Source organism: Heterodontus francisci, chromosome 3 (genome assembly GCF_036365525.1).
Source record: "Heterodontus francisci isolate sHetFra1 chromosome 3, sHetFra1.hap1, whole genome shotgun sequence".
NCBI lineage: Eukaryota > Metazoa > Chordata > Chondrichthyes > Heterodontiformes > Heterodontidae > Heterodontus > Heterodontus francisci.
The window spans coordinates 108,611,570-108,638,459 of NC_090373.1; the positions used below are offsets into that span (position 1 = coordinate 108,611,570).

The 26,890-nt window shown below is 42.5% G+C and overlaps 1 protein-coding gene across 6 annotated transcripts in view; it reads left to right on the top strand.

Annotated features, from left to right (window-relative positions):
• Positions 1-26,890, top strand: part of tbc1d32 (TBC1 domain family, member 32) — a 356,785-nt gene that overhangs the window by 54,291 nt on the left and 275,604 nt on the right. For all 6 annotated transcript variants that reach the window (XM_068025412.1, XM_068025415.1, XM_068025416.1 and 3 more), the window contains exons 5-6: positions 23,683-23,754; positions 25,800-25,925. In XM_068025412.1, the coding sequence (XP_067881513.1) occupies positions 23,683-23,754; positions 25,800-25,925 (198 nt within the window). The remainder of the gene's footprint in view (positions 1-23,682; positions 23,755-25,799; positions 25,926-26,890) is intronic.

Sequence of the window (26,890 nt, forward strand, 5' to 3'; positions counted from 1 at the left end):
TTTACCCTTTTGGGCAGTGAATATCCCTTACACCTTACAAACTAGGCACATTCTGCATCATAGCACTAAATATTATGAAGTATAATTATAAGAATGTAAAGTACTCCAGAACATATTAAAATGTTTTATTAACACATAAATCTGGTAAGGCTGCTGGACTAAATAGAACTGAGTTACATCACCAAAAATTTCAATTTTTAATTGCATTTCATTTTTAGCTTATCTAATTTTCTTTGTCTTAAAGAACTCAACTACAATCACATTTATTTAACTGTTCCTTTGGAGATATTTGTGGCCCAGATGAACACTGTAATGTTTGGAAGATAGTAATTCTTGGGGTGGGGTCACAACTGGAAAAGGCAGCATTTACTGCCCATCCCTAGTTGTCCTACAAAGGTGGTGGCGAACCTTCTTGAACCTCTGCAGTCCATGTGAGGTAGCGAGTTCCAGAATTTATCGAGCCTCCCCTTAAATGCATCTATGCTGTTTGTCTAAACTACCACTATGTGTCACACTGTAAAAAAAAAATAAAAAAGCAATGGCAGTCTTTTGCAATGTGCAGAAAAAAACTCTTCAGGAACACAAAATAGTAGTGTCATCAGTTTGAAGCCTCTTAATTGACTTTCTCATAAACAAACCTAGGTTCTAATCTCCAGTCTAAATAGCATTTAGTCTGGCAGTGAACTCAGTCAGTGTTTACTTATAACATAAATTAGACTTTGTAGCATTAGAGAGATGTACATCTACACTTTAGCAGCATAATAATACATTTAATTTGCATGATATAATGTTCTTTGTCTTTATAAAATAGCATATCCTCTAACTTACCACTAACAGTGCTGGTAATGAAAATGGTAATACTGTGCATTTTTTCCTGCTCTCTGTCTTGCTTTCTGTATCACACTGTAACTTATTCAAACTTCTTGCATGCTGAGGCTGAAATTTGGATTTCTAAAATGGCAACAAATCAATATAATTGAGTGCTGCATTTTTAGAGGAACTTCCATCAGATGAGACATTAAACTAAGGCATAGTCTCCAAGCATTGAAGACTTTCCCTGCTCATCGTTCAGCACCACAATACTCTGTACCCAGCTAGTCTGAAGGTAGCTGTTCACTGCTGCCTCAGAACCTCCTAGTGCACCCTGTTGCTCTGGCCAGATCCTTCCTCCTGCTTTCACTTTCATAGCACCTGCAATCCTCAATAATTCCTGCAATCAATGACCCTGGCTGTATCTCCTCCGACTTCCAAATGTTAGCCAGTGGTCCTGAATGGACCCTCCTCCCTAACCTGCAAGAGCATAAAAACAAAGAGGAAAGATAAAGAAGCAGAACAGCACAGAGGGGGGACAGAAACCAAAGAAAATAAAGAGAAAGAGGACAGGGGGAGTGAGAGAGAGAGAAGCACAAGGGGATTAGAGAGACAGACAAAAGAAGGAAAAGACAGAGCAGCTGAAGAGGAGAGACAGAAAGATGCGACAAATGGACAAAGTCAGTGATAGATCTGACCAGTCTTCGCAATAACTGGCTTGCATCCCTGCCCAGATTTCCCCCACTCCCCACAATGCCGGCCTGCATCCCTGGCCAGAAGTGCACTTCTCCCTGTGACATGACAACTAACTAGGAGAAAACCGAGATAAGCAAAAGAAGTAAGTCAGAGAGAAGTAGAAGTAATCCCTACTAGAAAATAGTTTTAAGTTTGAAAATCCCTCTAAATACTATTTTTGCAGATTATGATATACACTGGACCAATAAAGTAATCGGGAGTTTGCAATTAAAATATGCAGGCCTTCCTGATCTGTTCGTCAAGAATGGGCAGATCAGGACACATGAGCCCTGTCCTCCGTACTACTACATCCCTGTGTCTACCTCAACTTTTCCAGAAGCTAGGTCTCTTCCCCTCCCTCCCCCTGCATCCCACAGTTCCCAACTCCCATATTCTCCACTTCTATTGCTGTGGCAATCTGGGACCCCCATCTTCGTCTTATCATACAATCAAATCTTCCCAGTGCTATTAAACCCCGAGACTTCCCTTTTCCCTGTGCTTCCAAACCCTGAGAGCTCCCCTCGATACTTACCCTAAATACAGTCAGACACTAGTATCTCGCATCAATACTCCCACTCCCCACTACTTCCAGACCTTTGCATTTCTGCTCAGTGTAGCAAGACCATGCTCCTCCTCTGCCAATGACTGGCACCACGCACAGTACTGTCACATTGCTAGCACCATTACCACCTAATTCTGCCAGATCCTGACAATTCATAATGCTCTCAGATGCTTGCCTGCACTGACACATTGTTCCTATGCCCAGGACCACTCCGTCTATTGCTGTCAAAGCCTAGATCTCCTCTCATTGTTGCCAGATCCAACTGGGAGGCCTAAGGCTGGCCTGAAGTTAGTTCTCCGTATCATTATTTGGGAGTGCTGTTGGCACCTGTTGCATCTCCTCAGCACAGCTTTCTGCTTTTCTAAAGATGAATGTCAGGCCACTGGACAGGAGGGTGGTGCAATCGTGGTTGCTGTGGAGTCGAAATACCCTTGCTCTTACTGGCTGCACAGCAACAATTTCTGAATTATAAAAATTCTGAATTTTTTTTTAAAGAAACTAAACTTGCTTTTTATTAGTGGCCACTGGAAGAATCCTGCTCATCACCAACCAATTTCAATAAGAGAACATAACATAGGCATTAGGCCAATAATTTACATATATAAGGGGATTAACCCCTGTTTAAGGCGGGTGTTAGAGAGCCACCTGAAAAATAAATTTGACAAATATAGTAGTGGCCTGAACATGCGTGTAGATTGGGTGAGGGCTGTCACATTGTTAATTAGAATGGCTTTTTTATATACATGTATGGATTAAAAGATGGAAAGAGAGTGAGGAGGCGATTGGGGAATAGAAGGAGGAAGATTTTGGGACAGAGCAAATCAAAGGAAGACGCACAGAGTAATTAATAGAGAGGTAAAAGGCAATGTTCCCTCTAGGGTGCGCGGGTGCACAGTAGCCCGGAAATTATTGTGCAAGCCACGCACAAGTCATATCCATAGAACCATAGAAAAATTACGGCACAGAAGGGGGCCATTCAGTCCATCGGGTCCATGCCAGCCGAAAAAACTAGCCGCCCAATCTAATCCCACTTTCCGGCACCTGGTCCATAGCCTTGCCAGTTACAGCACTTCAGGTGCATGTCCAGGTACCTTTTAAAAGAATTGAGGGTTTCTGCCTCCACCAGCATCCTGGCAGTGAATTCCAGGCACCCACCACCCTCTGGGTAAAAAAGTTTTTCCTCATGTCCCCTCTAATCCTTCTGCCAGTAACCTTAAATCTGTGCCCTCTGGTAATTGCTAGGGGAAACAGGTCCTTCCTGTCTACTCTTTCTTGGCCCCTCATAATTTTGTACACCTCAATTAAGCCACCCCTCAGCCTCCTCTGTTCGAAGGAAAACAACCCTAGCCTATCCAATCTTTCCTCATAGCTGCAACTTTCGAGCCCTGGCAACATTCTTGTAAATCTCCTCTATACTCTCTCCAGAGCAATTATGTCCTTTCTGTAATGTGGTGACCAGAACTGTATGCAATACTCCAACTGTGGACTAACCAGCGTTTTATACAGTTCCAACATTACATCCCTGCTTTTGAATTCTATACCTCAGCCAATAAAGGAAAGCATTCCATATGCCTTCTTCACCATTCTGTCAACGTGTCCTGCCACATTCAGGGACCTGTGGACATGCATTCCAAGGTCTCTCACTTCTTCTACCCCTCTCAATATCCTCCCATTTATTGTGGATTCCCTCACTTTATTTGCCTTTCCCAAATGCATTACCTCACACTTATCTGGATTGAATTCCATTCATCACTTTTCCGCTCACTCAACCAAACCATTGATATCTTTCTGGAGTTTATGGCTATCCTCTTCACTATTAACTACATGGCTAACTTTTGTGTCATCAGCAAATTTCCCAATCATGTCTCCCACATTTAAGTCCAAGTCATTAATATATACCACAAACAGAAAGGGACCCAACATTGAGCCCTGTGGAACGGCACTGGAAGCAGTCTTCCATTCACAAAAACATCTGTCGACTACTACCCTTTGTTTCCTGTCACTGAGCCAATTCTGGATCCAACCTGGCACATTCCCCTGTATCCAATGGGCTTTCATTTTACTGACCAGTCTGCCATGTGGGACCTTGTCAAATGCCTTACTAAAATCCATATAGACCACATCCACTGCACTTTCCTCATCAATCCTTCTTGTTACTTCCTCAAAAAACTCAATTAAGTTAGTAAGATGTGACCTTCCCTTAACAAATCCATGCTGACAATTCCTGATTAATCCGTGCCTTTCTAAGTGGCAGTTTATCCTACCCCTCACAATAGATTCTAACAATTTACCCACCACCTAGGTCAGACTGACTGGCCTATAATTATTTGGTCTATCCCTCGCACCCTTTTTAAACAATGGTGCAACGTTCGCAGACCTCCATTTGTCTGGTACCTCTCCTGTATCTAGTGAGGATTTGAAGATGGTCCTCAGCGCATCCATGATTTCCTCCCTGGCTTCCTTTAACAACCTGGTGTGCAATCCATCCGGCCCTGGCAATTTATCCGCTTTCAAGGATGTCAGACCCTCGAGTACTTCCTCTCTCATTATGCTTATCATTTCTAATATTTCACACTCCTGCTCTTTAACTACAATGTCTACATCAACCCTCTCCTTTGTGAAGACAGAGAACTCATTCAGAACCCTGCCCACATCTTCTGCATCCACTCATAAGTTCCCTTGTACATCTCTGATAGGCCCTACCCTTTCCTTAGTTAACCTCTTGCTCTTAATGTACCAATAAAACATCTTCAGGTTTTCCTTGATTTTACCTGCCAATAATTATTCATATCCTCTATTTGCTTTTCCAATTTCCTTTTTTACTTCACCCCTGCACTTTCTATACTCTTCTTTCTAAAGTATTAAGATTTTTATGATCGTCATATCCGTTAAGATAACACGTGTGCGTGTGGCAACTAAAAAAATTTAAAGGTATCATGCACTTAAATGAAAAGGCTGTGGGCAACAAAACAAAATTAGAGAGGTCATTGATCAAGGGACATAAAAATGGGGAGAGAGATGATGGCCCAGAGTGAGGGTGAATGGGAATCAAAAGTGATTTAGGATTGTGCTGGAGAGAGAGCAAGACAGTTGGGTGACAAAGAGATTATGGGCCAGAGAGAGAGATTGGGGCTAGAACAAGCAAGGCAGATTGCAGACGAAGAAAGAGCGGAGGACTGCACTAGAGAGAGTCAGAGTGCTGTGTGATTGGGGACAGAGTGAGAGAGAGAGAGAGATGTAGTAGAGCGATCAGAGGACAGAACAAGAGTGAGAGAGATTGGAGGGCGTGCAAGAGAGAAATATATTGGGAAAAAGCCAGAGAGACACACACTGAGAGACTGTGTGTGCAAGAGAAAAATTAAAGATAGATACAGAGAGACCAGGTGAATGACCAGCTTTTTGATGGGCGAGTAAACCAATGATTCTACTGTGAAGGCCAGTCAGTCCAGCTAAGGTAGGAGAGGCTATCCTGGGGGTGTGGTGTGTTGGGGAAACAACAAGATCGAGAGATTGGGGGCAGAGAGAGAGATCTTGGAAACTGAGAAATTGGAAAGAATAAAAGGTTTGGGGACAGAGTAATATTCATATAAACAGTGAGTGAATGGGAGATGAAGAGAAAGAGTTTAGAGGCAGAAAGAGATTGGGGACAGAACGAGAAATTGGCTGATTAGAAAGAGAATGAGATGAAGTGGAGAGAAAGATTGGGACAGAGCCTGATTCACACATTGATCTTTCCAAAAAGGTGTTCATGGATGTGATTATCGTGCATTGTAGCAAGTAGATAATATCTGTGGAATTCTTATGTCCCTTTTGCCATTCATGTTTAATGGAATTTAGTGTAGTTTTCCAAACTGGAATAACCTTCTCAGTTCTTTTAGATTGTTTGGCTGTTTCTGAGCTTTTAACTTCAAGGCCTCCCATCCCTCTTTAGGAACCCTTTTTAGGAGTAATCATATACACGTGTATTAGTCGCTGTCTTTAATACTGCCTGTTCTACATCTGCAACATCCTTTGTCTCTACGCTTCTCTTGCTAATATCTCCTATCTTAATCTGAATCATAGTTTAAAGCGTGCCAGATTGGATTTTTAAAAATTAATTCTTGGGATTTGGGTTCACGGTCAAGGCCTATCCCTAGTTTCCCTTAAAAGTGGTGGGCTCTCATCTTGAACTACTGCATTGTAGCAGTTTGATGTTAAAAAAAATTCTGTCAGGGAATCTGAGTGTCGCAAGCAAGACCAGCATTTGTTGCCCATCCCTAATTGCCCTTGAGAAGATGGTGGTGATCCGCCATCTTAAACCGCTGCAGTCCATGTGGTGTAGGCACACCCACAGTACTGTTAAGGAGGGAGCTCCAGGATTTTGATCCAGTGACAGTGAAGGAACAGCAATATAGTCCCAAGTCAGGATGGTGTGTGGCTTGTAGGGGATCTTGCAGGTGGTGGTCTTCCCACGTGTCTGCTGCCCTTATCCTTCAAGGTGGTAAAGATCGCGGGTTTGGAAGGTGCTGTCAAAGGATGCTTGATGAGTTGTTGCAGTGCATTGTGTAGATGGTACACATTGCTGTCACTATGTGCTGGTGACAGAAGGAGTGAATGTTTAAAGTGATAGATGGGGTGCCAGTCAAACGGGCTGCTTTGTTCTGAATTGTGCCGAGTGTTGTTGGAGTTGCATTCATCAAAGCAAATGGAAAGTATTCCATCACACTCCTGCTTGTACCTTGAAGATGGTGGATAGACTTTGGGGAGTCAGGAGGTGAGTTACTCGCAGAATTCCCAGCCTCTAATATACTCTTGAAACCACAGTATTTACATGGCTGTTCCTGTAAGTTTCTGGTCAGTGCTAACCTCCAAGATGTTGATGATGGGGCATTCAGCAATGGTAATGCCATCGAACGTCAAGGCAAGATGGTTAGATTCTCTTTTGTTGGAGATGGTCATTGCCTGGCATTTGTCAGGGGTGACTGCTACTTGCCACTTATCAACCCCAGCCTGATTGTTGTCCAGGTCTTGCTGCATGTGGGCACAGACTGCTTCAGTATCTGAGGGGTCACAAATAGAACTGAACACTATGCAATCATCAGCCAACATCCCCACTTCTGACCTTATGATGGAAGGTCATTGATGAAGCAGCTGAAGATAGTTGGGCCTAGGACACCACCCTGAGGAACTCCTGCAGCGATGTCCTGGGGCTGAGATGATTGGCCTCCAACAACTACAGCCATCTTCCTTTGTGCTAGGGTATAGCTCCAACCAGTGGAGAGTTTTCTGCCTGATTCCTATTGACTCCAGTTTTGCTAGGGCTATTTGATGCCACACTTGGTAAAATGCTACCTTGATGTCAAGGGCAGTCACTCTCACCTCACCTTTGGAATTCATATTTGGTCCATATTTGGACCAAGGCTGTAATGAGATCAGAAGCTGAGTGGCCCCGGGTGATCCAAACCGAACATCGATGAGCAGATTATTGCTCAGTGCTGCTTAATAGCACTGTCGATTACACCTTCCATCATTTTGCTGATGATTGAGAACAGACTGATGGGGTGGTAATTGGCTGGATTGGATTTGTCCTGCTTTTTGTTGACAGGATATACTTGGGCAATTTTCAACATTGCTGGGTAGATGTCAGTGTTGTAGCAGTACTGGAACAGCTTGACTAGGGGCATGGCTAGTTCTGGAGCACAAGTCTTCAGTAAGAATGGGATATTGTCAGGGTCCGTAGCCAAATCTGTATCGAATGCCTTCAGCTGTTTCTTGATATCTCGCAGAGTGAATCAAATTGGCTGAAGACTGGCATCTGGGATGCTGGGGCCCTCAGGAGGAGGCTGAGATGGATCATCCACTCGGCACTTCTGGCTGAAGATGGTTGCAAATGCTTCAGCCTTGATTTTTTTCACTGACGTGATGGGTTCCCTCATCAGTGATTGGGATGTGTGTGGAGCTGCCTCCTCCGGTTAGTTGTTTAATTGTCCACGACAATTCACGACTGGATGTGGCAGGACTGCAGAGCTTAGATCTGATGCATCGGTTGTGGATTGCTTAGCTCTGTCTGTTGTATGCTGCTTACACTGTTTTGCATGCATGCAGACCTGTGTTGTTGCTACAACAGGTTGGCACCTTATTTTTAGGTGTGCCTGATGCTCCTCTTGGCATGCTTCCCTGCGCTTTTCATTGAACCAGGATATAACTGAGTGATTTGCTAGGCTACTTCAGAGAACAGGTAAGAGCCACTTGTGTTGGTGTGGAGCTGGAGTCATGTATAGGCGAGACTGGATAACAATAGGACGTTATTTTTCATAAAGGACATTACTGAGCTAGTTGGGTTCTTATGACAATTGAACAACTTCATGGTCACTTTTCCTGATACTAGCTTTTTATTTTCAGATTTTTAAAAACTGAATTGGAATTCTCAAACTCAAACACCTGTTGCCAGATGTCACTTCCGAATCATGTTTTTCTTTTACACCCTTGTCCTTTACTAGTTCCATGCCACTGATCTTCCATTTTTCTTTTCAGAAGCTCATTTAAGAGTTGCAGTTTCTTGCTGTCACATGGTCCATTTGTCTTTTCCATTTTTACTGCCTTTCTTATTCAGAACTCTTCCATCATGTTACAAGTGCCCTGACAGTTGGCACAGTCTTGACCAGTGTATGAGTTTTGGAATCACCTGTACAATGGTTGTTCAAACTACACAATGAATCAAAAACTAATTTGAGCTATTTTCCTTGTAGAGTGACAAATGCACCCATTATCTGAGTCAGCTCTAGATGTAATACTAATTTTCTGTTCCTGCTTGATAATTCTTTTAATTAAAAGAAATAGTCTTTGTCAATCTTTCAACACTTTTTTTTAGTAGGAAGTAAAATTCTGAACAAAATGCTTTTGTCAGAATGGTTGAAAGTATAATGACCCAAAGTAATATTTCATCACATACTAAAATCTGAAAATTGCTGTGTGTGCACTACTAAGAGGCTAACTAAGGGTTTGTTTTAGTTTCTGAGGGTTACAAAGACTGTTTATTGCGTGATTTTACTGTTTTCAGCACATGGATTAAAACGTTGGCTATAACCCCCTCACACTGCATCAGCGAATGCAGAGGAATTAGTAAAATCAAGCTGACAACATTCAAAAACCATACAATGGTTAAAATAAATGAACTTCACTTGGTTTAAACATTGTGCTATCTATTTGTCAATGCCTGTATTAAATCTGGAAATTGCAGTACATCGAATTGGAAGAATCACGCCTTAAAGGGTAGGAGAAGGTGGTTAAGTAACTGTTACTTTGCAGATGTGGTTTGCAGCTTTAAGAAATGGTGTAGCTGTGGCAAATGTTGGACATCATCATAAATTAGTACCTGCTGCACTAGTTTTATTTGCTGCATTGCTGCTTCCACAGCTAATTCCTTCACAACATTTTCAGCCTGTTACACTGCATGTGGGCTGTTGATCTGCGTGTTGAGACCTTCTTTCAGGTTGAATTAAGGAGTGTGCAGGAGAGTTCTACAGTAAGGTGTTCACTTCCCTCCCCCACAAGATCTGAATTTGCTTCAGCCTACCAGTGGTGTGTTAATTATTCTGTTTGGACTATGAACTCTGTTGTATCTATATAAAAGCAAAATACTGCAGATGCTGGAAATCTGAAATAAAAACAAAGTGTTGGAAATACTCAGCAATTCTGGCAGCATCTGCGGAGAGAGAGCAGAGTTAATGTTTCTGGTCAATGACCTTTCATCAGAACTGGCAAATGTTAGAAATGTAATAGGTTTTAAGCAACTAAAGGGGGGCGGGGTGTTGGGGGGCAAAGAAAACAAAAGGGAAGGTGTGTGAGAGGACAGAGGGCTGGAGAGATTAACTGACATGGAGGTCATGGGGCAAAGGCAAAGAGAGTGTGCTGTTGGTGTGGTGAAAGACAAAGCATTTGTGCAGAGAGGGTGTGAATGACAGGATAATGAACAGCTCTAGCCAAAAGCACAAACATGAAGAAACCAGTAGGCAGGCACATGATAAAAAGACTGATGAAACAAAATAAAATTAAAATTAAAATACCACTGAACATCAAGTTACTGTCTACAGGACTGTCATTGACCTCATCTCCAGAGATCTTCCCTCTACAGCCCCAACCTCATAGTCTTGCAACCCCGAACAGTCCGCATCTACCTCCTTCCTGAAATCCACAAACAGGACTGTCCTGGGAGAACCATCATTTCAGTGTGTTCCTGCCCCACTGAACTTACTTCTTTCTATCTTGACTCTATCTTTTCTCCCCTATTCCAGTCTCTTCCCACCTACATCCATGACTCTTCTGATGCCCTATGTCATTTTGACGATTTCCAGTTTCCTGGCCCTAACCGCCTCCTCTTCACTATGGACGTTCAATCTCTCTACTCCTCCATCCCCCACCAGGACAGTCTGAGGGCTCTCCACTTCTTCCTTGAACAGAGGCCCAACCAGTCCCTTTCCACCACCACCCTCCTCTGCCTGGCTGAACATGTTCTCACATGGAACAACTTCTCCTTCAACTCTTTTCCTTCAAATAAAAGGTGTTGCTATGGGTATCCGCATGGGTCCCAGTTATGCCTGTCTTTTTGTGGGAGATGTCGAACATTCCTTGTTCCAGTCCTACTCAGGCCCCCTCCCCCAGCTCTTTTTTCCGGTACTTTGATGACTGTATCGGTTCCGTTTCCTACTCCCGCCCTGAATTGGAAGACTTTATCAAATTTGCATCCAATTTCCACCCTTCTCTCACCTTCACATGGTCCATCTCCGACACTTCCCTTCCCTTCCTTGACTTCTCTGTCTCCATCCTTGGGGATAGACTGTCCACTAATATTCATTATAAGCTCACCGACTCCCCACAGCTAGCTTGAATACAATTCCTCACATCGTGCTTTCTGTAAGGACTCTATTCCATTCTCCCAATTTCTCCATCTCCGACGCATCTGCTCTGATGATGCAACCTTCCACAACAGTGCTTCTAATATGTCTTCCTTTTTCCTCAACCGAGGAGTCCCCCCAATGCGGTTGACAAGGCCGTCAACTGTGTCCAAGCCATTTCCCGCACTTCTGTCCTCACCCCTTCCCCTCCTTCCCAGAACCACCACAGGGTTCCCCTTGTCCTCACTTTCTACCCCACCAGCCTCCACATCCAAAAGATCATCCTCCACCATTTCTACCACCTCCAGCGTGATGCCACCACCAAACGCATCTTCCCCTTTCCTCCCCTGTCAGCATTCCAAAGGGATCATTCCGTCCGCGACACCCTGGTCCACCGCTCCATGACCCCCACCACCTCGTCCCCTTCCCACGGCACTTTCCCACGCAATCGCAGGAGGTGTAATACCTGCCCGTTTACCTCCTCTCTCCTTACCATCCAAGGCCCTCAACACTCCTTCCAGGTGAAGCAGCGATTTACTTGAACTTCTTTCAATTTAGTACACTGTATTCGCTGCTCACAATGAGCTCTCCTCAACTTTGGGGCGATCAAACGCAGATTGGGTGACTGCTTTGAGGAACACCTCCGCTCAGTCCGAAAACATTACCCCGAGCTTCCGGTCGCTTGCCATTTCAACACATGCCCCTGCACTCATGCACACATCTCTGCCCTGAGCTTGCTGCAGTGTCTCAGTGAACATCAACGTAAACTCGAGGAGCAGCACCTCTTTTTCCGATTAGGCACGCTACAGCCTACCAGAGTGAACATTGAGTTCAATAATTTCAGAACATGATGGGCCCTTTTTTATTTGAATTTTACTTTGTTTTGTTTCATCATTTTTTTCCCACCATGTACCTGCCTACTGGTTTCTTCATGTTGGTGCTTTTGGCTAGGGCTGTTCATTAATCTGTCATTAACACCCTCTCTGCACTAATGCTTTGTCTTTCATCACACCATGAGCAAGCTCTCTTTGCCTTTGCCCCATGACCTCCTTGTCAGATAATCTCTGCAGCCTGCTGTCCTCTCACACACGTTCCCTTTTGTTCTCTTTGCCCCCCACCCCAACTTTACTTGCTTAAAACCTATTACATTTCTAACATTTGCCAGTTCTGATGAAATGTCACCGACCTGAAATACAAAGAACAAAGAACAGTACAGCACAGGAACAGGCCATTCGGCCCTCCAAGCCTGCGCCGATCTTGATGCCAGCCTAAACTAACACCTTCTGCACTTCCGGGGCCCATATCCCTCTATTCCCTTTCTTTTCATGTATTTGTCAAGATGTCTCTTAAAAGTCGCTATCGTACCTGATTCCACCACCTCCCCTGGCAGCAAGTTCCAGGCACTCACCACCCTCTGTGTAAAAAAACTTGCCTCGCACATCCCCTCTAAACTTTGCCCCTCGCACCTTAAACCTATGTCCCCTAGTAACTGACTCTTCCACCCTGGGAAAAAGCTTCTGACTATCCACTCTGTCTATGCCTCTCATAACTTTGTAAACCTCTATCATGTCGTCCCTCTACCTCCGTCGTTCCAGTGAAAACAAACCGAGTTTTTCCAACCTCTCCTCATAGCTAATGCCCTCCAGACCAGGCAACATCCTGGTAAACCTCCTCTGTACCCTCTCCAAAGCCTCCACGTCATTCTGGTAGTGTGGCGACTAGAATTGCACGCAATATTCTAAATGTGGCCTAACTAAGGTTCTGTACAGCTGCAACATGACTTGCCAATTTTTATACTCTGTGCCCCGACCGATGAAGGCAAGCATGCCGTATGCCTTCTTGACTACCTTATCCACCTGCGTTGCCACTTTCAGTGACCTGTGGACCTGTACGACCAGATCTCTCTGCCTGTCAATACTCCTAAGGGTTCTTCCATTTACTGCATTAGATCTTCCAAAATGCATTACCTCACATTTGTCCAGATTAAACTCCATCTACCATTTCTCCGCCCAAGTCTCCAACCGATCTATATCCTGCTGTATCCTCTGACAATCCTCATCATTATCCGCAACTCCACCAACCTTTGTGTCGTCCGCAGACTTACTAATCAGACCAGCTACATTTTCCTGCAGATCATTTATATATACTACAAACGGCAAAGGTCCCAGCACTGATCCCTGCGGAACACCACTAGTCTCCTCCATTCAGAAAAACACCCATTCACTGATACCCTCTGTCTTCTATGACCGAGCCAGTTCTGTATCCATCTTGCCAGCTCACCTCTGATCCCGTGTGACTTCACCTTTTGTACCAGTCTGCCACGCGGGACCTTGTCAAAGGCTTTACTAAAGTCCATATAGATAACATCCACTGCCCTTCCTTCATCAATCAAATTCGTCACTTCCTCAACAAACTCAAATTAGTAAGACACGACCTCCCCTTCACAAAACCATGCTGTCTCTCGCTAATAAGTTAACTCTCCAGACTTGCTGAGTATTTCCAGCACTTTCTGTTTTTATTTATGTTGTATCTATGTTCTCTTCATGTTGGTGCAAGGTTTTTCTTGACCATCGACTACGGAGCTTATCCCTGGTCTCTGTAGAGCCATGTTTCTACACCAAATTCTCTTCAAATAAGGGAGGTAGAAATGAAGGTATTAATAGGAGTTCCCAGGAAATGTTGCATTCCACTGGAGATTCAGAGTTCAAAATCTATCAAGTAACCAAATAGCTATTTTGGTCAGCTATGTGGCCTTGTCCAATCTACACCTTCTCCTTTGTTATCTCTTGCCCCACCCCCACCTAACTTGCTTATAACCTTTGGCATTTCTAATATTTGCTAGTTCCGAAGAAGGGTCACTGACCCGAAAGGTTAACTCTGTTTCTCTTTCCACAGATGCTGCCAGACCTGTTGAGTGGTTCCAGCATTTCTAGTTTTTATTTCAGATTTCCAGCATCCGCAGTATTTTGCTTTTATTATACCAAATAGCAGTGTTGGTGCAATCAGTGACTCTCTTGAACTCTCGGAAAGCCAGTACACCTGCAGCATTATATATTATCTGCTGTTGGTCAGTAACAAAAATTACAAAGTTGAAGAGATTAGGTGTGGTGTAGAGTTCCTGAAGAAGATGGAACAGACTACCGTCTCTACAGATTTAGTCTGAGAGCTAGCCATGCACCACATGCGTTTATGAATGGTGTGCTTGGCTGTTAATTAGCTTTCTTCTGGAAACAACAAGCTTCATTACTGTAATTGATGTAAAGGTGCTGTAGTGTTTACAAAGAAAATTGCAGTCATTAGTAATTTTCAACGATATGAGAAACAGCCAGGATGTGCATGGTAGCTGGCAGTCCCTGAATTACAGGACAGAAATGCTTCATTTTCTAATCTAAATAATGCTTCTTGAAAGAAGACTTGCTGAAAGTATCCTCATTAGCTTTCTCTTAATTGGTTCTTACAGAATGCACTTTAGTCTATAACTGTCTATAACTAAGTAGTAACCCCACTGCCTTGTGGGCGTTTCAGGAGAGACTAAGGCTAAGGAAGTGTACCCTAATAGAAAATCCGGAGCAGAGCTCCTAAGGCGGTCATGTGTCACCTTTAACATGTTTCTGGCAGTTCCTTCAGCCAAACTGGTGCCAAACATTGTGTTCTGCACTCCTTTGGACCCAGCTAAGAAGGCCGAGAGGGGGGTTTTGACGCTTGGGCAACTCACAACCTCCACACATTCTGCCCAGGCATGCGCCATAGAGAAAAACCATTGACCATCTCTACGTACTTACCCATTGTCTCTCGAGACAAGGAGGCCAAAAGGAAGGAAGCCAAGTAGTCATCATTGTAATTAAGAAAAATATGCAAACATATAAAGATATGTGTCGACTTCCTTTTACATTGCAAATGGGAAATTGAGACCAAATGAAATATTCAGGTCAAATAGGGTTAGAGGGAAAGTATAAGGGAATAGGAAGGGAGAGCAAAGAAGGGGTAGGGGAGAGGGAGGGGAAGTGGGAAGATGAAGGTGGCACAGGAGAGAAGGGTGGAGGGGACATGCAAATCCCTCTTAAGCTTCGGGGAAATATTTAAAATCCTAGCAATATATTTTTGCCATGGTATGTGACACAAGATGGGGGCGTGTGGGGGGGGGAGGAGGGGGTGGCAGTGGTGGGGGAGTGTGTGTTGTGCGAAGGTGTGACATCCTTGACATACGATACTACAGGCAGGATAATGCTTTGTCCATTAGTACAAGGCTATCCACTAACCTTTTTAGGGAAACGCACTCCATGTAGTAAATTTATATATTAAAATAGTAAGCAGTACACAGCAGCCAATTGTTATTGCACCTGTATTTAAGAAAATAAGAAATGGGAGCAGGAGTAGGCCATTCGGCCCCTCAAGCCTGCCCCGCCATTCATGGCTGATTTGCCCCAGACCTCAACTCCTCTTTCATGGCAGCTGCTCATAGACCTCAACTCCCCGATATTTCAAAAATCTATCTACCCCCTCTTTAAATACTTTCAGTGATCTAGCCTCCACAACTCTTGGTATCTGGCATTGTGAAGGTCAGGTTACACACTTTATTTACTAAAAAGAGCTCAAGGTAGCAATACATGACCATCAATCAGTTGATGATCTGTTTATTTGAACTTTAACTACAATTCCCAATTTTTCTACCTCCCCACAAAAAACAAATTATGAACTCCACTGTCTCTGATTTAAATGATAGCCACAGTTGTTCGCAGTCCTGCACTACTTTATCCTGACAGCTCCGCAGCATGGTACTTTGCTCCAGTGAACCTACTGTTCTTCTCCTAACAGCTCTGCCACACTTCATCTTAACTGCTCTCCAGCATTTTGATTCAATGTGCCTGCCACATTTTGATTGCACAACCCTTCCTCACTTCTGATGGCCTGCTGCAGCCTTCTGTGGTTGAGTAACATTTCATGGATGAACTCCTGACACTCAGGCTAGACATTAAACCTGCTGTGTGGTTTTTTTGGATGTCATTTTCCCCTCCATTTAATGATACTTAATTGGATGGACCCCCAACTTGCTTGGCTAAATTTTATGTTTGGGATCCCCTATTGAGTTGCATTGTAGGGAATTGGATCATACTCTACATCCACCGAGTAGTATTGTGTGCATTGTGACTAGATGTTTCCTAACATGTTTCCTGTTCTATCTTCCCTTTCTCTAGCCTTCCTCCCCCTCCACTCCCCCCAGCCCTCCTGCAACCTCAGTGAATCTATATAAAACCTTAAGAACACCACAGCCCGAGTACACAGTTGGGCTCCACACGATAAAAAGGTTATTGGAACAATAGTGGGGTTACAGCACAAATTCACTGAAATGGTGCCTAATATAAGGGAATAAAAATGCAAAAAGACTGAAAAAAATGGTGCTGTTTTGTTAAAACAGAGAAGATTATGAGGTGGGAATATTCAGCAGGTCTGGCACCATCTGAAAATATGAAAAGTTCCTGGCCTGAAATTTTAAGTCTTTCTTTCTCCACAGATGTTGCTGCTGTGTATTTCCAGCACTTTTGGTTTTTTTATTTCTGAGTTCCAGCATCCACAGTATTTTGCTTTTGTGTAAGATTATGGGGTGATTTGATAGTGATCTTTAAAACTGTGAAGGGATGAGACAGATCAAATAGAAACAGATTTTTTCTGGTGTTTGAGGGATCCAGAATGAAAGGACATGGATATAATAAATGTAAGATACTTAAGGCAGAGAGCATGCCAATATTTCAAAACTGGATTAAGTAGGAGGATGAAAGAGAGGAAGATAAAGGAGTATGTGTATAAGACAAGCATGTGGAGGATGAACAACAACATGGAGTGCTCAGGCCAAATGGTCTGTTTCCTAACTGTAATTTCCATGTAACACTCATCCATGCCCGCTGCTGTTCCCCTCTCCTCCATCCTCAGTCTTTTCCACTCACCCTGTCTCCACATCTTGGCTACCTCCCTTTCCCATCACATGCCTTTGTCCAATTATCCCTCTCGTATAATGCTCCTTGATCTAAATATTGTGCTTGAGCTTGATTCCCTATCTGCAACATCAAGAGAATTTTCTTTTTGGATGGATGACCAGCTTTGGCAGCTGTGCCTCCAGCTACTTGGACCCTTGGCAATGAAATTCTTTCCCTAACTCTTTTGGCCTCTCTACTGCACTCTCCTCCTTTAAGGTACTCCTTAACACCTAGCTCTTTGACCAAACTTTTAGTCATCTGCCCTAATATCTCAAGTAGGTTGGTGCCAAAATTTGTTTGATAATGCTCCTGTGAAATGCTGCGGGATGTTTTACTACATTAAAGGCACTATATAAATGCTGTTGTTGTGTGGCATGGTGTCATGGGGAAAGGAGCCACCAACGGTTGCAAACTGCATTTGGGATGGTGGTTGTCGGGAAAATGTGGCCTCAGTATCTCCCTTCTCATTTTCTCTCCAATTGTTCACGTTTCCTCATATCCCCTACTCCCATCATGACTGTTACCTGTTCACTTTGTTACTACTAAATCCCCTATCCGACTTGCTGCTTCCTCCTCCTAATTCTTCTTCTTTGATCCGCTGAACTGCTGTATCCTTCTGTTCCCTTTGCTCCACTGTGACCCCTCTCTCTCACAGGTACACATTCTCTTTTTAAAAAATATTCAATGGGCCAGAAATTGCTAGAAAAATTATGTTTGACATTATTTGTTCATAAATCCAGCAATGAGTTTCGTTTCTCTGCAAATTGCTGGGTGATTCGTACCACTCTGCTGTTAGCCTTGACAAAGTCAAACAAGTTACCATCTTGCAGTGAGGCACCCCATTAAAGTTGATGGTGTGTCATGAAATGGCTGGATTTATGATAATGCAAATTAATCTCACCTCAGCCCTTTAGGGCTGGTATTAATGTCATAAGAACCCCGCTAATGATGTGATTTATGGTCCTGACATGATACTCAACCTCAAGGCCCAGGATTTTCAGCTGTTCTGATACTCAGAAATGCAAATTAGATAAATTTATTTCAGAAAATAACATTTTGGGATACAGTTTATGAATAATTTGAGATATGATTTGGTGTGTATAACATGATTGAGAGGCAAAAGGTGACTTTTGGACCTGTAATTTCAAAGTGCTTTACTGTGGGGTTTTTCTCATGTCATTTCTGAGTCTGTTGTAGGCTAATTGATACAGATTAATGGCTATGATTAGTCATTACCATTGTATCATGCATCTACCAGGATGGGAGAATGAGAATTATATGGGTGTTGGTCTTTTCTCGTTTCACAATTCTTATGTTCCTGTGAAAGCAGTTCCACTGCTCCTGACAATGATGGAAGGGGGCTGCTGATTCTATACTTCATATGTCAAGAATGTTTGTAAGCTTTGCACACCTATCCTGTCATTTGCTCATTAACTTCTTAAGGATCAATATAATGATTCCACATAGCTGAGTTATAATGTCCTCTTCATTTGCTTGTTCTTTTAAATTGTTTTCTTATTTTTCCTTTCTGTCTCTTTTGTCCCTCTCTTTATGTCTCCTTCTGTATTTAATTTGACTTTAATTCAGCCTATTTCCTTTGCTATTGTTTGCTCTGTTTCTTTATCCTTTTCTTTCATTGGTTAATTAGATAGACCATTGGGTATGACATTCATGAGGTCCCAGAAGCAGCACTGATATCACTGCACCATTATAATTCTGATGTTCCAGAGGTACGGACATACGAATTAAGAGCAGGAGTAGGCCACTTGGCGCCTCGAGCCTGCCCCGCCATTCAATCAGATCATGGCTGATCTGATTGTAACCTCAACTCCACATTCCCACTTACCCCCAGTAACCTTTCACCCCTTGCTTATCAAGAACATATCTACCTCTGCCTTAAAAATATTCAAAGACTCTGCTTCCATTGCCTTTTGAGGAAGAGAGTTCCAAAGATTTACGACCCTCTGAGAGAAAAAAATTCTCCTCATCTCTGTCTTAAATGGGCGACCCCTTATTTTTAAACAGTGACCTCTAGTTCTAGATTCTCCCACAAGAGGAAACATCCTTTCCACATCCACCCTGTCAAGACCCCTCAGAATCTTATATGTTTCAATCAAGTCGTCTCTTACTCTTCTAAACTCCAACGGACACAAGCCTACCCTGTCCAAGACAACCCGCCCATTCCAGGTATTAGTCTAGTAAACCTTCTCTGAATTGCTTCCAATGCATTTACATTCTTCCTTAAATAAGGAGACCAGTACTGTACATAGTACTCCAGATGTGCTCTCACCTTTGTCCCTGCATAGCTGAAGCATAATCTCCCTACTTTTGTATTCAATTCTTCTCGCAATAAATGATAACGTTATATTAGCTTTCTTAATTACTTGCTGTACCTGCATACTAACCTTTTGCGATTCAAGCACTAGGACACCCAGATCCCTCTGCATCTCAGAGCTCTGCAACCTCTCATCATTTAGACAATATGCTTTTTTATTCTTCCTGCCCAAATGGACAATTTCACATTTTCCCACCTTATACTCCATTTGCCAGGTCTTCTCCCACTCACTTAGCCTATCTATATCCCTTTGTAACCTCCTTAAGGCTTCTTCACAACTTACTTTCCTACCTATCTTTGTGTCATCAGCAAATTTAGTACCCATACCTTCAATTCCTTCATCCAAGTCATTTATATAAATTGTAAAAAGTTGAGGCCCCAGCACAGCTCCCTGTGGCACACCATTTGTTACATCTTGCCAACCAGAAAATGACCCATTTATGCCTACTCTCTGTTTCCTGTTAGCTAGCCAATCTTCTATCCATGCCAAAATGTTACTCCCTACACCATGAGCTTTTATATTCCGCAATAGCATTTTGATGTGACACCTTATCAAATGCCTTCTGGAAATCTAAGTACAATACATCCACCGGTTCCTCTTTATCCACAGCACATGTTTCTTCTTCAAAGAACTCCAATAAATTGGTTAAACATGATTTCCCTTTCACAAATCCATGTTGACTCTGCCTGATTACCTTGAATTTTTCTAAGTGCCCTGCTATAACATCTTTAATAATAGCTTCCAACATTTTCTGTATGACAGATGTTAAGCTAACTGGCCTGTGGTTTCCTGCTTTCTGTTTCCCTCCCTTTTTGAACAAAGGAGTTACATTCGCTAATTTCCAATCGAAAGGAACCTTCCCCAAATCTAGGGAATTTTGGAAAATCAAAACCAATGTATCAACTATCTCTTGAGCCACTTCTTTTAGGACCCTAGGATGAAGCCCGTCAGGATCTGGGGATTTGTCAGCCCGCTGCTCCAACAATTTTCTCAGTACCACTTACCTGGTGATTGTAATTTTCTTAAGTTCTTCCCTCCCTACCATTTCCTGATTTACAGTGATTTTGGGATGTTACTTGTATTTTCTATGGTGAAGACCGATGCAAAATACCTATTCAATTCATCTGCCTTATCCTTATTTTCCCTCACTAATTCCCCAGACTCACTTTCTATAGGACCAACACTCACTTTGTTAACTCTTTTTTAAATATCTATAGAAATTCTTACTATCTGTCTTTATATTTCTCACCAGTTTTCTCTCATACTTATTAATCTTTTAATCATTCATTGCTTTTTATATTCTGTCCAATCTTCTGTTACCCATCTTTGCACAATTGTGTGCTTTTTCTTAAAGTTTGATCTATCTTTAACTCTTTTAGTTAATCATGGAACCACGGATGGTGGGTCCTCCCCTTGGAATTTTTCTTTCTCGTTGGAATGTATCTATTCTGTGTGTTCTGAAATATCCCCTTAAATGTCTGCCACTGCATCGCTATTGACCTATCCCTTAACCTACTTTGCCAGTTCACTTTTGCTAGTTCTGCTTTCATGCCCTCATAATTGCCTTTATTTAAGTTTAAAATACGTGTCTTGGACCCACTCTTCTCTCCCTCAAGCTGAATGTAAAATTCAATCATTTTAAGATTGCTGCTGCCAAAGGGCCCCTTCACTATGAGGTCACTAATTAATCCTATCTCGTTGCACAATACCAAGTCTAGTATAGTTTGCTCTCTGATTTGCTCCAGAATGTGCTGTTCTAACAAACTATCCTGAAAACATTCTATGAACTCCTCATCTAGGCTACCTTTGACCATCTGATTTTTCCAATCTATATGTAGATTAAAATCCCCCATGATTATCGCCGTACCTTTCTGACAAGCACCCATTATTTCTTCCTTTACATCCCGTCCTACTGTGTGGTAACTGTTAGGGGGCCTGTACACCACTCCCACAAGTGACTTCTTACCTTTATCATTTCTCATCTCGACCCAAACTGCTTCTACATCTGGTTTCCTGAACTTAGGTCATCCCTCTCTATTGTACTAATACCATCATTAATTAACAGAGCCCTTCCTGTCATGGTCTGTTTATTTTTTTCCCATATTAATACCTTTCTCTCTTGCCTTGTCTCGACTATTTGATTTACCACATCTTCCCAAATTTGATCCCTTGCCCCCATTATTTAGTTTAAAACCCTCTCTACTTCCCTGGTTATTCAACTCACTAGAACACCAGTCCCAGCATGTTTCACATGTAGACCATCCCAACGTTACAGCCCCACTTTCCCCAGTACTGGTGCCAGTGGCCCACGAACTGGAACCCATTTCTAGCACATCAGTCTTTGAGCTACGCATTCATTTCTCTAATCTTATTTGCCCTACTCTAATTTGCACATGGCTCAGGTAATAATCCAGAGATTATTACCTTTGAGGTTCTGCTTCTTAATTTGGTGTCTAACTCCTCATATTGACTGTGCAGTACCTCTTTCCTTGTCCTGCCCATGTCCTTGGTACCTACATGGACCACGACAACTGGATTCTCTCCCTCCCATTGTAAGTTCCTCTCCAGCCCTGAGCAGATGTCCCGAACCTTGGCATCAGGCAGGCAACACAGCCTTCTGGACTCTCGCTCTTTGCTGCAGAGAACAGTATCAATCCCCCTCACTATAACTGTCACCTACTACCACTACTATCCTTTTTGCTCCCCCGACTTGAACTTCCTGCACCATGGTGCCATGGTCAGTCTACTTATCCACGCTCTTGTCCATACAAGCTGGAAGAACCTCGAACTTGTCGCTCAATTGCAAGGACTGAGGCTCCTCGACTCCCACCTTCTTGATCGCCATACCTGCCCGACTCTTAGTCACACGCTCCTGTCCTTGACCACTGCCCAAAACCGATGACCCTATCCTATGGGGTGTGACTGCCTTCTGGAACGAAGTGTCCAGGTAACATTCCCCCTCCCTGATGCATCGCAGTGTCTGCAGCTCGGCTTTCAGCTCAATGACTCTGAACCAAAGCTCCTCAAGCCGCAGACATTTACTACAGACGTGGTTGCCATGGATTTCCATGGCATCCAGGAGCTCCCACATACTGCAGCTGCAACTCATCACCTGCCCTGTCATCTTTACTGCATTAATTTAATTAAGTTTATTTTCTCTTAATTAATTTATAGTTCCCCTCCTTACCGAACTCCCTCACTTCCCAAACTCCCTTTGTCACACTCTGTGCCCTTCAGCAGCACTCCACTTCGTGGGCCACTGGCACCAGTGCTGGGGAAAGTGAGGCTGTACCGCTGGGACAAGCAGCTCTGAGAGTCCCTTGAATTTATACTGTCTGCAAACAATGATGTGTCAGATTTGCAGCGCTACTGTAGTGCGATGTGAGCAGTGAGATAAAAAGGTCAATTAACTGAGAGATGCACCATTACCACAATTTCTGGCTCATTATAAATATTACCTCAGAACTTTTTGAACTTGCTGCTTTGTTTTTGAAAATTATTTGCTGAAAAGCTACTGGGCAGAACGTGCTAGAAGCAGAAGAGAACTATTCCATTAGTTGTGGTGACTGAATGCTACTGACACATCCAGGGAAATTAGGTACACTGCTTGTGCCCAAAATGAATGATTCAAATTTAGCTCTGAGTCACACCGCTGGTCAACATGATTCATTCCAAGCTTGAGAAAAGCTTGGGGCCTTTTACTTCTAAGTAAAAATGATAATGAATGCAATAAAGGACACAAAAGATATTCAAATGTAGTAATGTTATAGTGAAATCTAAAGTTTTTAAAAATGTTGTTGAAATCCCTATTTGTATATTAACAATCTCCATTATTGAGACAACATGAAGAAATGTTCAGGTAGTATTTAAGTGAATTGTAGATACCTGATGGCCAGATTGCCCAGACTCAATGCAGCATACACTAGCTAAAGAAAATGTATTTATTATATAGGCAATTACTTATTTTTAACTAATGATCAGTAAATCCTGATACTGTATTGATACAAAATACTGTATTGGCTAGATTTCTATTGAACAACTATTACTAGACCCTTTATGAACAAGAATCTGAAATGTCTAATAAATTGGATGCATATATATGTGTTACAGAACAGTAGATGAAAGTTGCCATAAGATCCTGGGGCAAAAGTATATGCAGAAGGGTGCTGTACAGTTACAAGTGTCCTACCGGCTAAGCATTTTTATCAATATAAGCAAAAAACTAAGGCCTTTGCTGGAGAAGGAACTAATGGTTTCCATGTTGTATGGAAGGTTTCTTTGATACATCATATGTAGCCAATAAACAACTTTGTAACAATAAGCACTTGTAAATTAAAGCCTCTAACTTATGTAAATAATAGAAAAGTTAAGTATAATTTATCATTTTACTGCAGAGCTACACATTTATGAATCAAGAACAGTTACAGATTATAGTAGGAAGAATGGATCCTAGCCAGCCAAAGGAGGTAAGAGTTCTTCTGTGGAATTTATTAGATGTCCGCTATTTTATTGCATGTGTCAATATTTCTTGAGTACTGTTGTAGTGGCAGGTAAAGAATAAATTACATAAATTAATGTTTCAGCTGGCTTCAGCAAACAGAGAGAAAAAAACTAGCAAAGTGAACAGTTCGATTTTATAGCGCTGGTAAAAGCTGCCTTTTCTTAACAAGCTGCCTCTATTCTCAGTCTGAATTAGCACAACAGTATTTACAGAACGATTCAGTTGCCCATATAAATGTATGCAACACTACTCTTTAGATTTTCAGATCTTAGTCATTGAAGTATATACAATATTTTTAATATTGATTTGCTTTGTCTTAATAGTTAGAATTTCTAATAAGAGCATAAGAAATAGGTTGCTTGCCATTTCAACACTCCCCCTGCTGTCATGTTCACATCTCTGTCCTGGGATTGCTGCATTGTTCCAGTGAACATCAACACAAGCTTGAGGAACAGCATCTCATTTACTGATCAGGCACACTACAGCCTGCCGGACTGAACATTGAGTTCAATAATTTCAGAGCATGACTGGCCCCCCATTTTACTTTTATTTTTAGTTATTTTTTTCTTTTTCCTTTTTTTAATTTTTTCTGTTTATTTTATTTTATTTCATCTTAGTTTGTTCAGTTTACTTACCCACTGTTTTTTTCATGTTTGTACTTGCGGCTGTTCAATTTTCAGTCCGTTAACACCCTATCTGTACTCGTGCTTTGTCTTTCAACACACCATTAACATATTGTTTGCCTTTGCTCCATGACCTTCTGGTCAGCTATTCTGTGACCTTGTCCTGTTTACACCTTCTCCTTTGTTATCTCTTGCCCCCCTTCCCCCCCCCCCCCCCCCCCCCCCCACCGCTTTACTTGCTTATAACCTTTTACATTTCTAATATTTGCTAGTTCTGAAGAAGGGTCACTGACCTGAAACGTTAACTCTGCTTCTCTCTCCACAGATGCTGCCAGACCTGCTGAGTATTTCCAGCATTTCTTGTTTTTATTATATAAGAAATAGGAGCAGGAGTAGGCATTCGGCCCCTCCAGCTTGCTCTGCCATTCAACAGTATCATGGCTGATTTGTGGCCTTATCTCCACTTTCTTGTCTGCCCCCCATAATCCTTAACTCACTTGTAGATCAAAAATCTGTCTAAGCCAGCCTTGAATATATTCAATGATCCAGTCTCCACTGCTGTCTGGCAAAGAGATTTCCAAAGATTAATGACCCTCTGAGAGAAGAAATTCCTCCTCACCTCTGTCTTAAAAGGGAGACTCCTTAATTTGAAATTGTGCCGCCTAGTTCTAGATCCCCCCATGAGGGGAAGCCTCCTGTCAGCATCAACCCTGCCAAGCCCCCTCAGAATCTTATGTTTCAATAAGATTACCTCTCATTCTTTGAAACTCTAATGAGTGTAGGCCCAGCCTGCTCGATGTTTCCTCATAAGACAACCCCTTCATCCCAGGAATCAGCCTAGTGAACCTTCTCTGAACTGCTTCCAATGCAAGTATATCCCTCCTTATGTAAGGGTACCCAAATTGTACACAGTACTCTAGATACAGTCTCACCAATGCCCTGTACAATTGTAGCAAGACCTCTTTGCTTTTATACACCATCCCCCTTGCAATAAATGCCAACATTCCATTTACCTTACTATTTTCTTGCTGTACCTGCATGCTAACATTTTAGATTCATGTACAAGGACACCCAGATCCCCCTCTACTGCAGCATTCTGCAGTCTCTGTCCATGTAAATAATATTCTGCTGTTCTATTCTTTCTGCCAAAGTGAACAACCTCACATATTCTACATTATACTCCATCTGCCAAATTTTTGCCCACTCACTTAACCTATCTATATCTCTTTGCAGACACTTGGTGTTGTCCTCACAGCTTGCTTTCCTACCTATCTTTGTATCGTCTGCAAATAAGGCTACAATACACTTGGTCCCTTCAGCCAAGTCATTAATATAGATCGTATTTATTTATCTTATCAGAAATTGATTGAATTTCCCTTTTTTTTAGGTTCGACTGGAGGCTTTGCAGACTCTCTGCTGTGCTCCTCCATCTGATGTACTGAACTGTGAATGCTGGGTTACTCTCCGCAAACACCTTGCAATGGCTCTTTCAGATCCAGACTCCACGCTGAGTGTAATAAGTTAAAAATAAACACTCCAGTTTACTAAGCATTGATAAGTAACAGATTTAAGAATGCAGTAAGACTTTTATAATTAAACCTTTGTGTTTATTGATCAAGAACTCTCTCTTTGCCATACATTTTACTCAGATAACTTGGAATCTGTTAGGGATGCAGTCCTCCTCCTTATGGAATTCAAATATTAAAAACTTGGATTTTTCTGAAAAAATGTGTATCCCTGGCCACTCTTCCATTCATAAAGTAATTCATCAGAAGAACACTCTAGGATGAGGAACGTCCGTTTCACCTCATGTGGAGAAATTACTTCTAACGACAACAACTTACACAGCCCCTAGAACATAATAAAATGTCACAAGGTGCTTCGCAGGAGCATTATAAAACAAAATATGATGTTGAGCCACATAAGGAATATTAGGTCAGATGATCAAAAGCTTGATCAAAGAAGTAGGTTTTAAAGGAGTGTCTGAAAAGAGGAAAGTGAGGTAGAGAGGCAGAGAGGAGTAGGAAGGGAATTCCAGAGCTTAGGGCCTTGGGAGCTGAAGGGTCAGATGCCACTGGTGGAGTGACTACAATTGAGGATGCTCCAGGAGCCAGAATTAGAGAAGCGCAGATATCTTGGAGGGCTGTGGGGCTGGAAGAGATTACAGAGATTGGGAGAGGTGAGGCCATGGAGGAATTTGAAAACAAGGTCGAGACTTTTAAAATCAAGAAATTGCTTGACCGGGGGCCATTGTAACTCAGCACGCACAGGGGTGATCGGTGAATGGCATGGTGCGAGTTAAGACATGGGCAGCAGAGTTTAGAATTACTTCAAATTTATGGAGGGTAGAGTGTGGGAGAGCAGCCAGGAGTGTGTTGCCATAGTCAAGTCTAGAGGTAACAAAGGCATGAATGAGGGTTTCTGCAGCAGCTGAGCTGAGACAGGGCGAAGTTGGGTGATATTACGGAAGTGGAAATA